Source organism: Barbatula barbatula, assembly GCF_947034865.1.
Source record: "Barbatula barbatula genome assembly, chromosome: 11".
Lineage (NCBI taxonomy): Eukaryota > Metazoa > Chordata > Actinopteri > Cypriniformes > Nemacheilidae > Barbatula > Barbatula barbatula.
Window position 1 is genome coordinate 11,590,247 of NC_136774.1, and position 13,479 is coordinate 11,603,725.

Here is a 13,479-nt window from a genome sequence, read left to right on the forward strand (position 1 = left end):
TGCCCCATAAATTGCATTTCCTGATAAAAACATACAGGTATATAGCCTACAATTTTAATATAGCCCCAAAATGTTTAGAATATTTTTAGATTCCAAATAAAACCCAGTCGATTCATAGTAAATTTTATTATGAATTTACAGTTCAGGACACTGGCATTACAACAGTGCAATACACATCTTTACAATCATATTTAAAATAAAAAGGACAAATTACCCTAAAACAGACTATAACAACTGTACGCAAAGAAAAAAAGCAGAAAACAAAAAAGGAAAATAAAAAGAACCGTAAGACGCATAACTCGCATACCTTCAGCATACAGACATCACAATATTGACATTAAGGGTGACAACTCATGCTTAAAAGTGACTACTGGTCAGTGACCACTAAACAGTACTGTTCTTTAACAGGTGAAAAGTGCTTGTTGAAACTCAGCTCTTTAGGTGGGAATGACACCATGGCCCTGTGTTTTTCAAAAATACAACAAATGTGCAATGTAACGTGAACTATGCTTACAGTATATTTTAATTTCTATTCTGCTTAAGCAAACTAGTATAAAAATCATAAGCTCAAGCTGTGTGACCTACAGTTAGGATAAAATTTAAACGTTTTTCCCTTTGTATCAATACATTTTAAGACGGATGATTGGTCTACGAGACAGATTGACTTGCAATTTACCCCCATTAATATTTGTCCCATCATCAAAGCAGGTATTAAAGTAAAACATTTAGGAAATAAAGGGAATGATTGATTGTACATGCGCTTGAATTGCATTTTTTTTATGAGAAATGGAATGCTAAAAGTGAAACGCATGACTGTAATGAATCGAATCACATCTACATATCTGGTGACAAATATGTGGAGAGATTTGCAAACAAATGATCAACTAAATGCATTCAGTAACTAAATGCATTCAGTGACCCACACAAACACACACTCCGCTTGCTTCTTCTTACACGAAGAACTCTTCACTGAGTTACACAAACCATTTTCCTCTTTCATTAATACAAATATAACATTTTGTGATTACATTAATATCTGCCATAACTAAATACATTTTCTATACAGTCAGCTAGCGTCGCATTGATTTGTTGATCAGTCAAGGAAAATCATGAAGTCTATGGAGATGCTTGTGCTCATGCCATACCCATCAACTGAATGAAGATGTTAAAAATAACACAAAGAATATGAAAGCTCTACTAATATAAACAAAATAACCGGTCCATACTCCAGTAATATGAAGCACTTCAGGTTACTTTAGATGCGCATGGTCCCACAGGTGGAATAAATCCTGATGGCAACACGGCCTGGAAACATCCGTTCCACTTTAATCGTGATCTCTTGCTCGATAGAAGATAAAGTGGCTTTTAAAATAAAATAACTCTCTCGTATGACGAAGGACTCCAACAGAAATACAGACACACGCTTTCAAACACAGATCTCTGTTTTGCACTTTTTCCAGACAGAAATCTTTTAGAAAGGCACCATGCACGTGTACACGACAGAATAGTAAAACATATGAAAACAAAATGATGCCGTAGTCAGCAGCAGCAGAATTCCCGTCAACTCCAGGTCAAAGGTTAAGGCTTCTTTCATGATTTACAGCTACAGATACTGCAGTTATAAGGCATCCTGAGATGGTAAGGAACAACACACATATATGCTTTATGTTATTCAAGTATTAAATGAGATTTACACGCTGTTAAATATACAGCACAAAATTAAATATGTTTTGGACATAATATGCTTTACCTGTCTGTTCAGGCTGTATTGTCGTTTTCATACTGACTCAAACGTTTTTTAGTCTTTAGTTCCTTCAGCCACTGAGGTGAAGACTCCTCTCTGAGGAGAAATATTGAGATGCAAGAATACTTGTGAAGACAAGCAAAGTAGACAGGAAACATTTCGACCCAGGTATTAACATTTGATCATAGACGATGAGCCGAGATGCATAACTATTTCTAAATGTCTATTTGTGATTTGAATTTGAGATTAATAATGCCATGTCAATAAAACCCACAAAACATTTTTTCTACCAAACCATAAGCATAATGCTTAAAATAGAAAAAAGTGTGATTAGATTGGAGATTTGAACTGATGTGTTGGGAGCATTTGATCTCTTGAAACGTACTCACCCATTCTCTTTGCCACCAGCAGGAGGCAGCACACGGGCGGCTCGGGGCATGAATGGAGACTTAGGTGAGCGTGAGAGCTGTGAGGGTGAGGCCCCGTCTGTCTGATTGTCTGACTCTCTCTTCTTTAGCTGGGCCTGCGACAACAATCAAAACTCACTTCAAACAACTTTCACGATTCACATGAAACTGTCCCCTTTGATGTTTTCATTAGTTACAAAGAAATCAAACAGGAAGTGTTTTACAAGGTGTTGCAGTGATTATTACAAATTATTTATCTGTGCACACCGTTGTCTTTTTTAAATGTATTGCACTTGTAATCTTTAATAAAAAACATTACGATCCTCTCCCCCTCTCAACAACTATTCACCACATGATGTAAGCAACAAAATAGAGGTAGGACTATACTGACTGTCCAATGGTCAGTTTTTTAGCCTTCGCCTCCAGGCCCAACTTACAACAAACCAATCAATATGGGAAGGTCAAAATAAAGCCCAACTTTATATTCTCATTTCAGAAGCCGTTTCACTCGGATCTACGCCACGATACAGAAAAAAAGACAATCGCAACTTCCGTTTCAGGGTGACTAAGCCACGCATCGCATCACACACCTGACTCCCCAGTCTTACAGCACACTTGTGAGACATGCATCAACTCGCTACGACAGATTACAGATTTCAAACCTGTTGAAAACCTGCTTAAAAAGTAAACCAAAGTTCAGGTGTGCATGCTCTCCAAACAAGCTAGAGCCACAATAACCAACCACCTTAAAATACAGTGAGAAGAAAGTACAGGAGAGACATAAGGGTTAAACTTCTGACATTTCATGGTGGTTCAGATTTTTTTGGACATGTTTGTTGTATATTCCAAATGGTATGACAATGCTGAGGCATTCACGTTGTCTGGAAAGCTCGCTCACCTTCAGGACAGATGGGTCTATTCCCGGGAAGAGAGCCACTCTCTGCGGTTGCGAAGAGGTGGAAGATGTACGGGACTCCGGTCCCTTGGTCTGCTCTTTGGAGTCTGACTCCTCTTCGCGTTTAGAAGAGTCAGTCATATCCTCTACAGACAGACAGAGAGACTAGAGTGAGTGTTGAGGATTTTATCCACCTCACTTACACTACACATAAGAGACAATTATGGTTGAGTTACGAGACTTCATCTGCTAAAAGCAAATCTCATGGGATGAGAAGCACTTGTAGGACTGTATAAACACAGGTGTTTAGATGCAAAACTTGTTGAATACCTGTTGTGTCTCTGTAGCGCCATTCATCGTCTCCTGCTCCACTCCCTTCAGGTACTTGTGATAATAGGGCGCTGTGCCGGGCGGCTCGAGAGGGAGGGGCTCGGCGAGTGCTCTTACTTCTCAACTGAGCCTTGGCACGTTGTGCACTATTGTCTAAGAGTGTTGTGGGTGTCTGTGCAGATAGAGAGATATAAAGCTCGCTTGTTTACGTCGAAACAATCAAAGTATGATGAAAGAAGCTAGAAAGTCCCACTGATTTAATCAGGGTGAATAAATGATGATAGAATAAAATTTTTTGGGTGAACTGTCCCTTTAAGACTTACCTCTGGAAACGGGAGCTCAGTCTGTGAGTGAGGAGAGGTGACAGAGCCGTCTGTTGTGTCGATGAGAAGACTTTGTTCTGACGTGTGGGGTGGGCTGGGTTTCCGTGGCGATGGGGTGAAGTTGCTTTCAGGTGAAGGTGTAGCTGGAGTAAGGCTGAGGAGAACAAAAAGGATCATTTACTACTACAATAAAAACCAACGTGACTTTCTTGCCTTCGTGCAACAAAAAGTGAGAAATAAGAGGCACCAACTAATTTTCTCCTCTTGTGTTCCACAAAAGAAAGAAACCATAAGGGCAAGTAAAGGATGACAGAATTTTCATTGCTGGGGGAACTGATCCTTAACTGGTATTCGGAAGCTTTGACTGCAGACCACATTGTGGCCACATGGTGGTGCCAACACAATCTAAACTGTTGATAAAAAAACTAACCGCCTAGTTATTCAATCTCATTTCATCTACTTTAAATCTCTAATGCATTTGTCAGCAATATAACAAAACCTTCCAAACAAGCCCAAGTCTGCTATAGAGATGTATTAGCCACATAATGATCAGTGGAACAAGAGACAAAACCTGAAACACTTTCATTAGATTCTACTGATTCTCAAATATTTGTATATAAAAAATTATAATTGAATAAAAAAGTATTAAGTTTTAGTCCAGATAAAAATGAAAACACAGCATATAAAAGGATTTTATTATGAGTCACACTTTTGTAACGTCTGTTTCATAACTGTATCCTTAAAGCCAGAAGCATTTGAATCCAGTCCCTAAAACCAAGCAAACAAGTATGCAAGTGTTGTAAATTTGAACTGGCTGGTGGAAAAAAGATGCATTCTTAAAATCTAAACAATTTCTTATTATTCACGGTATTTTGAAGTGTGCGTGATCAGGAATGATGGGGCTAAATGTCATACCTTTTAAGACCTTTTATAGACTCTTACATACATTTTGGGGTGGTTGCCCAGACAGGAAATAGACCAGTCCTAGTCTACAATAAAAGTAAGAGCTGTCCAAACTGAAAACAACTCGTAATGACATATCTTAAAATACATCAGTGCCTTTGTGTTGTCTCAAAAGTGCTCACAAGTAATGTTTTTTGTAAGGTATGTTTGTTAAAACTACTTAGATTTTCTAATTAAACTAAGGCCTAGTCCTGGTTTAATCTTATCCCTGTCTGGGAAACCACTCCAAGCTTTAATCGTACAATGGCGACACTTAAACTTAATTGTAAGATAGCACAACTAAACAGTCTTGGTTTGTGATAACTCCTTATTAATGCAACATAATTCAATTTATTACTGTGATATATTATTACATCTTTATATTAAGCAACTTTGTATTTTAGGTCTGAGCATCCGCACTTATTCCTTGCAATGAGCTCTTCATTCAAGCAAATTCAACTGATATGACTGCATTTTAACACGTTAATATTCTTCCAAATTAACTGTATGGTCGGCCATTTATTTGATCTCTTTCTGACTGTGTGTGTTCACCTTTCATCTGTACGAAGTCCCGTCTCCCATGTGCCGTACTGGCTGTCTGTCTCCTGCACTAGATTGTCTGTGTCTTTATTCTCCTCTTGTCCTTGTCCCATACACCGCTTTACCAGCTCCTGTAGACATGAAAAATCAAACATTGTTTATTGAAGTACCAGTCACATTCCTTTCATATCCTATATAAGCTAATACTTACAGTCTACAATCATGAGTAAGATGCACCACTGTAATATCTTTCATTTAGCATCCAATAACAGCCTAATATGTCATTTGTTTTAAACTTAGTTTTATTGATTTAGAGTAAAATTCTCCATGAACTGAAACCCAATGACTACAGCTTTGACTCCTGATAGCTCCTTTTGCACCCAATGCAAAAGTCATACAAGTTACAAATCTGTGAAAGGTGCCAGAAACAGGGGTTAATGTGTGCTTTCTGCCACAGATTTGAGATAATATGTTTAAAAGTTGCAGTTGATTCATTAGGGGAACTGCAAACGACCACAAGGTGGAGCTGCTAAACTCACAGAACAGCTGTGTCATACACTCAGCCGCTCCCTCTGGGCGTGACATCACAGTAACAGACCTGGATATTAGCCAATCATTGAGTGAAGAGATGCAATCTGCCCAGAGGAGCCTAAAACCATATTTTCATAGACACGTTTGTCATTGAGAAAAGACCAGAACAGCAGATCACACACAGTACAAACCCAACACCCAAAAGCACACCCTGAATCATAGTTATAAACCGCCCTGAAAACACCAGCCCACTGATATCAGCATTAGGTAATGCCACGGTTGGATAACTGGGCAGCTGCTGACATTTCTCAGGGGAGGAATAATGTTTGTTATATGAGGCATGAAATAAGTAATAAACAGTTGACGTAGAGGTAAACCAGAAGCTGCTGGTGTGACTAGAAGAAAAAAGAATGACCAGGAAAAACAGATCAGGAAGATGACAGAGAGATATCTGGGATGACCTCATAGAAAAACATTGGTTGACGTGGTGTTCACTCGACTGTGTTGCTTTTAATGAGGAGCCCACAGAGGGTACAGTGTATCTAATACACAAACAAGATGGTGGAGAAAATCTGATAAATTTTTTTCAATACTGCAAAGTAATAATCCAAACGATGACCTATTTCACCCAATATTGCTGAAATTTTGCATTTGTATGCTTATTGGAGTCACACTCTTAGCTTAGCAACATGCTAACATGAAAACAAATGCCGTTAAGGGAAGTCGTGCCACATGGCGGCCATGTTTGAAACGGACCTCAGGGCAGTTATAACGTAATTCAAACAAGAGTGAATAGGGAATACTGACATTTCTACAATCATCGGCTAAAAACCCAATTAAACGACAAAATGTACATAAACTGTACCATAATGTTTGTTTCCTATGATCAAATATTGCTTAAAAACCTTTTTCATGTTCTAATGCGTTTCTAATGTTTTTTGTCCTGTTCGGTGTAGACACGCTGTTAGATACTACACATGCGCAGGGCGCTAGGGCGCTAGGGCGGCCATATTGTGAGTAGCACTCCTCTCCATTAATGTCAATGACAGTGACTTGTTAATACTAATATTTTTGATTAAACTCACGAGTTGAGTCTGCTGGGTGCTATTTCTATGGAGCATGAATGACTCTGATGCTTCCTTTGTCGGGAGCCTATTTAGGCAGTCAGTAGGTTTGAAACACAGCGTGTGTGTGTTAAAGATGATGAGTGTCGACCTGAGCATTAAGGTAAGAATGACAGTGTGTGTGGGTGTGACTAAGTGTAGAGGAGAGTGTGTGTTATGGTTGTTTGCATTAGAGAACACAGCACAGGATGTCATTCATCAGCTCTGCTTTTCCTGACAGGAAGAGTAACAGGCAACAGACAACAGTGAAAGACACACTTCAGTGTAACAGGGCATACATCTGAAAATATATTTAAACAGACGCTTTCAGATGTGCTTTTCAAACCGGTATTGAAAAACTGGATTATCGCCGAGGCAGATTCATTGGATCAGCCTTGTAAATGGACAAACAATTACCGTTTTCCATTATAGCATTTCTGTGTTCATCTCATTTGCTGTGATATATATATATATACACACAATTATGTAATCATATATTTAGTATAGTGGTGAGGATTGTATAACATTATAAGAATTTAAGCATGAGAGGAGGAAAGTGTTAGTGGTAGTTTCTGTGTTCGGTCTGTTCCTGATATCAGTACTGGCACCGGCCATATGTGTCTTAAACACATTCTGGAGTAGACAAAGAGACGGCAAAGTCTGTGTGTGAAAGATATCAGCACTCAGCTCAAAACCCAAAGAGCACAATGACCCAGACAGCTTTAAAATAATGACTGCTAACTTTCTGTTACCACAACAAAACTATAGTAACCTCAATATTACTCACTAGTGTCAATTAAAACCAGGAAAATGTTAATAAATTAATTTTTATTTAGCACCAAACTCCACATATGATAATCAAAATGTACATTTATATTGAGAAATAAATTGCTGTTGTACTTATTGTGTTGTCATAGTGCATTCTACATTTTGAACAGAAACTTGCTACCTGTATGTTTCTATACAAGTAAGGTAATGCAAAAAAACATTGGTGGGTTAACTTTGGGTAATTTGCGCTACTATTTATCCATTAAAATGAGCGTCAAAAAGTGTCTAAATTTCCCAGAATTAATGGATTAAATCAGATATGACCTATTTTCTTCATATATAAGTACAGGGCTGTGCGTTAACTTTTGTTGCACATAGCACCGGTGCTACAGAGTTTTGACGTTTTGTAGCACAGGCCAAACAGTTGTAGCAGAAGTATACGTCTGTTATCATCTTTTAAGAAACACAAGTGCAGGTCATCACATAAATAGACAGGTAACTGAAAAAGGACATTAACATTATACAAATGATAAATAAAAAATGAGTTTTGTATCTTCAATGCATTCCTATACAGTAGTAAATACAGAATACTGTAAACAATAGTAACTATTAAGGAATACTATAGAGTAACGCGTTAAAGTGTGCAACTCATTCCCTCATAGACACCAAGAACAAGCAGAGGACATATTTAAATAGTAGAATTTAGCTTTCGTGACTCCTTCAATGTTTGCTCACATCGCGCAGATCATAGGGCTCTAGATCAATGGACTTGATGCAGCCAGAAAACAAGTTCTATCGCAAAACGAAAATAAATAGTGGTGCGCCATTAGTTAACCTAACACACGAAGAAGCACAACGACAAGCGCACTTCACACAAACAAGCAGCTATGTCTAATGCATAAAGGAAGGATTATTGTAATACAGTATTTTCTTATAAAAAAATGAACATTATGAAAGAAATTTTAAACGATTATTTTAATGCTAATTGCAATAAACTTTCCCTTTAGTGTGAAGTTAAAGTAAAGTAAATTAGTAAACTAATCCAAATTCAAAACCCAGGCTGGAATTACTCTGTTTCTGCTGATCACTTGCCAGAAAAGCAATGAGGAATGTCACTAACAGCTGGTGGCTGATTAACCTAAGCATGCATTTCAGCGCAAAGTTATTTGCATCGACTATGAGCGCAGAATATTTGTGTTTTGCACATCTTTGCATACACCTTTTTTAAAACCCCATAAAATGGGTGTGGTTGGTTATAAGTACGTTGGGTTCTGGTTATGTAGACAATTCAAATTTAGTTATGGCAGGTAGGTCTGTACAAATGACACTTAATATTAACAGCCGTACGTTTTCAAATGAAGACACACCTATGAACTGAACTTGGAAAGCTTAACTTATGTTCTGTACCTGCCAAACATACATACACACTTACAGGGAGTGGAACTTAAGATTAAAATTAGTTGTAGTTGCCTGAAGGGTCATATTGACAATGTAAGGGTGTAGGCCTTAGAAATAACAATATCTTATTTAAAGGGCTATACCCTGGATAAGAACACGCTTATCTGAACCTTTCAGAGTAAAAATAACAAATACAGTGTGTGTGTGTGAACACAGGAAAAGTGCATAGGGGAAGCAAAGGAACAATGAACGGATGGAAAGAAAAGATGAGAAAAAATACTTTTACACCAGGAGGCAAAAGATGTGTTTGTCTCTCTATCAGTTTCATCTCCAGAACTGTAACCTTCTTGTGTCACCCCGAAAGCTAATCTTGTTCCTATCTTTATTTCCACGATTTATACGCATGTGTGTGCTGTGCAGACGTACATTTTCATCTGCCATTCTCACAAACACATTCCACCAAAGGCGTGGCAACGTTCACCTCAGAGAACATCAAACATTAACAATTGCGTGCCTGAGAAGGAGCTGTGTAAGACACTGTAAAGCTAAAAAGACAGAGCGCACTTTAAATATGAGACCACCAAGCCTACACAACATGTCATAAAGCCGCCATGTAGAAAATCAGTGTGACGGCTTAGAATCCCCTACAAAAAAAAGAAACTGATGTAATGCGAATCCAGTCAGTGCAATAAAATGTACTATGGTATAGTGTAGGTAAAATCAAGAACAAATGATGAACATTAAATACGTATTTGATATTTTATGCATTTCATCAAGATTTTCATTCATGCTGTCACTCAATAAGGGTTAGTTTTAGAAGTAATATTTTTATCAGTATTATTTGATAACAAAACCCAATATCCATACAACCTAGAAGTCACATAAATGACTTAAAGTAATAGTTCACCCAAAAATGAAAATTCTATCATCAATTACCTTCTTGTCATTTCGAACCTTTATGATTTCTTTCTTCCACAGAACACAAAAGAAGATATTTTGAAGAATGTTGTGAACTGGCACCCATTCACTTGCATTGGTTTTGTGTCCATTCGTTGGAAGTAAATGGGGGTCAGTGCTGTTCGCATATCAACTTTCTTCAAAATATGTTCTGGGGAAGAAAGAAAGTGAACAATCACTTTAAGTTACAACTAAGAACAAGTTACAGTATATCCAATGTAAATGAACACATTATGGTAGTGTTCCCCCTCCCTCATATCATATACTGTGTATCTGACATGACTATAAAGCAAATTCTTTTTAAAGCACAACACATTTTTTGAGGACATGTGTCGTGCTCACTGGAACCGCAAGGGCTGTTATATCTGAAGTGCTATGTACACTATAAAAATGACTCAAAATGTTCTTCCAACAAAGATAATTTGTTTTTAAGATTTGTATTGAACAAACATTTAACAAAGCTTAATTTGTGTATTCCGAATAAGAGTAGTCTAAACATGCAGCTAACAGAAATCCAATGCACTGCATGAATGAACAAGATTTAAGTTGGCTAAACAATATAAAACATTTTTTGAGACCAGCATCAGGTTGCTTTTTGTACGCTTTCACAACTATTTCTTTTTTACAGTGTACGCATTTACAATCAGTCAAACACAATTTTCAGCCTGTAAACCCAGAGGCAAGTTCATACTATCCCAGTAAAGTCTTCATGTTGAAGCTTGTTCGTATTTGCACTCTGCCGGTGTGTGTCACCACGAGAGTGCCGACAGCCGAAGGACACAGGAAACGACCCATTATAGCTAATTCTGTTACAGTGAATATGTACCTGTTTTCAACCTCAAACCGCGTCCTGTTCCAGTGAAACAGTGGATAAATCTATAATACATCTCTTACTTTGGCTCACACACAGAGTGAGTGATGGAGGAAAAGCCACTGACTGACAGAGCTGAATGAATAAGGATTATGAGAAGTGACATTAATAAAATTCCGATATCAGTCAGTATTAAGTTGGAAACCTGCCCACCAACAGCATTTCCTCATTTTATTCAACAATAGCTTCTCGCTTTTGGAATGACTTGTTGTTTTGTTAAAGACGCACTGGACAACACCACTTGCCCTTGGCTCGCACATACATACAACAATGAACCCAAATGTCTAGCGGCAAGAAGTTTTTTAAAGGCACAGTTCGCTAAAATATATTTGGACTTGAAGTCCTCTTTGTTTTATTTTGAAGATATGTTTCTAGTTTGTTCTTTTATACTTTGGTCAACTGTCCGTTTTAGAAAGCATCCACAGAGAACATAGAGACACAAATGTCCAAGTACAGCAAACAAAGATGATGTACTCTCATAACCTTGATCCTGCCAGTCTACATTACCTCTGCTGTATGTATGCATGCAGTGATCATTAAATGCTACCTAAGCAGCAGATCAATGTGTCAAACATGCTGACCTAGGTTTTACTAGTGGTCAGTTGTGGCCTAATGGTTAGAGCGTTGGGTTTGTGATCAGAAGGTTGCCAGTTCAAATCTCAGTGCCAGCCGGTCATGACTGAAGTGCCCTTGAGCAAGGCACCTCACCCCTGATTGCTCTGCAGTAATGTGCCACTGTAAAAAAAAAAACTACTTGTAAGTCGCTTTGGATAAAAGCGTCTGCCAAATGAATAAATGTAAATGTAAATGTACTACACTTCTCTTTTAGGGTCACTGTGCATCTAATATAGACGCTTATCTCCCACCACTGCTGAAGGTCAATTCACCAACAAAAATACAGGCAGAATCAGTCCCTGCGCGGTTTTGTGATTTCATATAACGCATTATCAAACACATTTTTGAGATTTTTCTCAAAATTTTCCTCATAATTTGGCCAAAGACGCGCCATGACGTCCTCGCATCGCGCATTCTGTCAAAACAGAGTCAAGCAGAGAGATACTATATGAGGGAGATAGAAGGGTCTGTAACACTTACAATTTGCTAACATCATCTATTGCCATCTATTTAAAAAAATAGCCTCTGGTATCCTTTCCTTTGCGCCGCTGAAGGCGTTAGCATTAGCCGTTATGCTTTTTTGGCTGAAGGTTGCAGGCTAGTGGCTTTGAGTCAAGTCAAACTTAGCGATGTGTGTGTCACGTTCTTGTACAACACACCTGGAAACGACATAACGTTGTAAACAACACACCTGGAAACATTCTAAACATCATGTTTATTTTGATGTCAATGAACATTTATCACAATCAACTAAACGCTGCTTTCTTAAAAGTACGCAAGGTTCATGGCATAATCTCATTGCATATACATTTCCACAACTAACCATAAAACGGCATGAAACGATATGTGTTTGGTTGCTTGACCTGTCAGTCAAAATGGCCTTTTGGATGGGCCTTAAACTTAAAGCAGCCAAGGTTTCCAGACCTTCAGTATGAATCTGCTGCATGCTTTTTAATCATAAGTAATAATGTTTTTACAGGTGGTAGTTTTAAAGAAAAACCCTATTTTAAACATTTTAATAAAGAAATCACAAAAAATCTCCGCAAAATCCTGTGGTGACTGCAGAATACAAGGTCTATAAGAATTTACGGTTACTGGCGCTTTACTCTTGAAACTTGACTTGATAATCCACAATCAATAATCTTACCGACACAAGTCCCAGTGAACCTGAAGTTGCGAAGGTTTTTACATTTTATTTTTACGAATTTTCGAGTGAAATTGTATTTTGGATGGCGTTTAATAGAAGGCGTGGCTTTCGTCTCTCTCTGTGATTTGATTGGATGTATAAAAACAGCCAATTTTAAATTTAAACTGGCAACCAAGCCGTCTAACATACGTTATTTAAGATGGAATGTCATTACAGGATGGAAGTGCATTTTCAGAATTTAACTGAATTTTATGAGGGCACATGATTTTTAAAAAGAGAATGACCCACATTGATAAACTATTTACAATAAACGCTGCAATATTTCATGGCAAATAGGCATTGTAATTTTTTATTTCACTGGGACTTTAAACTAGCCTAGGTTGATTTGCTGGTCCTAGCACATCCCCCAACCTGGGGGACTTGAGAGCACTTGTAGGCTGAAACCAGCTAACATTTGCAAGGCAAGAAGATGTTTATATGTTTGTTTCAGAAATGAACACGCAGGATATGTTCTATAATTGACTAGATGGTGGTTAAGATGTGAGTTTTTTCTATAAGAAATATAATAATAACAAAGCAGGTTTAGCAGATGTAGACGATCAGTACATTACAAAGATCTCTGAGAAGTTACGTCTCTAAATTCAACCCCTATAAAGCAGTACCACTACAGCCAGAGTACCACTTTTGTAACACAGTTGCTAGTATTATGCATAATCCCAGCGTATAAATCATTGGCCACTGTGTTGTGTCTTGTTTGCCACAAGCCTTGCATTTCTAAGATGAGATGCCAAGTTAAAAATACCTGTACATGTACTACTCTGTATTTGCGGTAGATGATGTGGCTGTTTGAACCACCATGTTAGTTTAGGTATAGATTATAATTAGATTCTCTTACAGAGGATTGAGTG

The 13,479-nt window shown here is 37.8% G+C and overlaps 1 protein-coding gene across 2 annotated transcripts in view; it reads right to left on the bottom strand.

Annotated features, from left to right (window-relative positions):
- Positions 1-108: 108 nt before the first annotated feature.
- Positions 109-13,479, bottom strand: part of LOC306900744 (uncharacterized protein) — a 44,749-nt gene continuing 31,378 nt past the window's right edge. Inside the window, exons 7-13 of one of the 2 annotated variants that reach the window (XM_079468006.1) lie at positions 5,194-5,312; positions 3,700-3,853; positions 3,377-3,548; positions 3,050-3,192; positions 2,134-2,267; positions 1,751-1,840; positions 109-1,630 (exon numbers count right to left, since the gene is read on the bottom strand). In XM_079468006.1, the coding sequence (XP_079324132.1) occupies positions 1,759-1,840; positions 2,134-2,267; positions 3,050-3,192; positions 3,377-3,548; positions 3,700-3,853; positions 5,194-5,312 (804 nt within the window). In that variant the 3' untranslated portion in view covers positions 109-1,630; positions 1,751-1,758. Of the gene's footprint in view, positions 1,631-1,750; positions 1,841-2,133; positions 2,268-3,049; positions 3,196-3,376; positions 3,549-3,699; positions 3,854-5,193; positions 5,313-13,479 lie in introns of both variants that reach the window. The other variant, XM_079468005.1, reaches the window with a different exon arrangement.